The 1,228-nt window shown below is 54.0% G+C and overlaps 1 protein-coding gene across 1 annotated transcript in view; it reads right to left on the bottom strand.

The window, feature by feature from the left end:
- GMNC (geminin coiled-coil domain containing) overlaps positions 1–585 on the bottom strand; it is a 5,191-nt gene extending 4,606 nt beyond the window's left edge. The window contains exons 1-2 of the mRNA XM_009635643.1: positions 511–585; positions 11–203 (exon numbers count right to left, since the gene is read on the bottom strand). Coding sequence (XP_009633938.1) covers positions 11–203; positions 511–585 — 268 coding nt within the window. The remainder of the gene's footprint in view (positions 1–10; positions 204–510) is intronic.
- Between the last annotated feature and the right edge of the window lie 643 nt (positions 586–1,228).

Raw genomic sequence — 1,228 nt, forward strand, 5'->3', positions numbered from 1 at the left:
GCCCCGCTACCGCGGCCGAGCGCGGGGCAGAGCCGCCCCCGCCGCAGTCCCCCGCAGCACAGGGGCTCCGAGCAGAGGTATGCCAGGAAGGTGCAGAAGCCTCCCGCAATCCCTTGGGTCCTGAGGGGGTTTAAGGTGAAGGGAGGACCCGGGCTGTCCTCGGCCAGTCCGTTCCTCCCCACCCTGGGGGGCTTGAGATTCCGCTGTAAAGTAGCACAAAGCCAGCAGAGTCACCTCCAGGCTGCTCGCACTCTCTTCTGCCCCTGCACTTCTGCAGGAGTCCCCAGACCGCACAGTAGCAAAGCCTGGGGTTGCCTCTGGATTCACCCCTTTTCCCTCCTCCAAATAAGCCCCATCTCCAGCAGCTCTAAATCTCTGCAAGGCAACGGCAGAGCTTGGAGCCTCAAGCAGGGAATCTGCCCACCCATGGGAAGGCACAGCAGCAGAGACTCCTCTTGCAGGTAGAGGAGAGCCCTCTTCCTTCCCCATCTAAAAGGGCACAAAACCTACTGCAAGCCCCCAAGGCAAAGAGACCAGCTTCTTTTCTGCCTCCAGGTCGAGAGAAATGCAAAGAGCACTTACCATGTTAGTGGCAGAATGAAATGCAGGTCTTGGGAGCACGTTTCTGTTAAAAGCCCCAGCGAGGTTTAAATGGCTCTGAAGGAGGGGGAGAGGGGGGAGACCGGGGAGGCGAGTTTAATCTAAAGGAGCTCCCAGTGACGCCTCAGAGCTCTCCTGAAACCCAGCAATCTGATTTGGTGTAAAGCTGTCAAACTTGTGACGTGAATAAACAGCAAACTTGCTGAAATCAAAGTCATTCTGGCCCCACAAATCAACACAAGGAAGGAGGGAAAAGAAAAGAAGGAGAGAGAGGGAAAAAAAAGCCTCCACACATTTCAGGACAGCACTGAACCGGTGTATCTGAGTTTCACTCCAGAAAATGAGCAGGGATCCAGGGAAGCATCCCACATGTTCAGAGCAGGGCTGCTGGTGTTGCTGGTGAGTTTTTTGTTTTGTTTTGTTTTCAAGCCTTGTTTGCAGTTGTAAAGTCCAGCAGGAAGAAACAAGTTTGTGCAACATGGCTGGCTGAGGGAGTGGGTTTTCCACGGCTTCCCAGGGGTGTGTAGAAGCAAATACGATTCAGAGCACTTCTGTGGACAGTTCTGAGGAAGAAAGTGCAGGTTTCAGAATGTTACAGTCTGCAGTGACAAGCTCCTGCAAATGTCTC

The sequence above is a fragment of the Egretta garzetta genome, unplaced genomic scaffold (genome assembly GCF_000687185.1).
Source record: "Egretta garzetta isolate BGI_Z169 unplaced genomic scaffold, ASM68718v1 scaffold333, whole genome shotgun sequence".
NCBI lineage: Eukaryota > Metazoa > Chordata > Aves > Pelecaniformes > Ardeidae > Egretta > Egretta garzetta.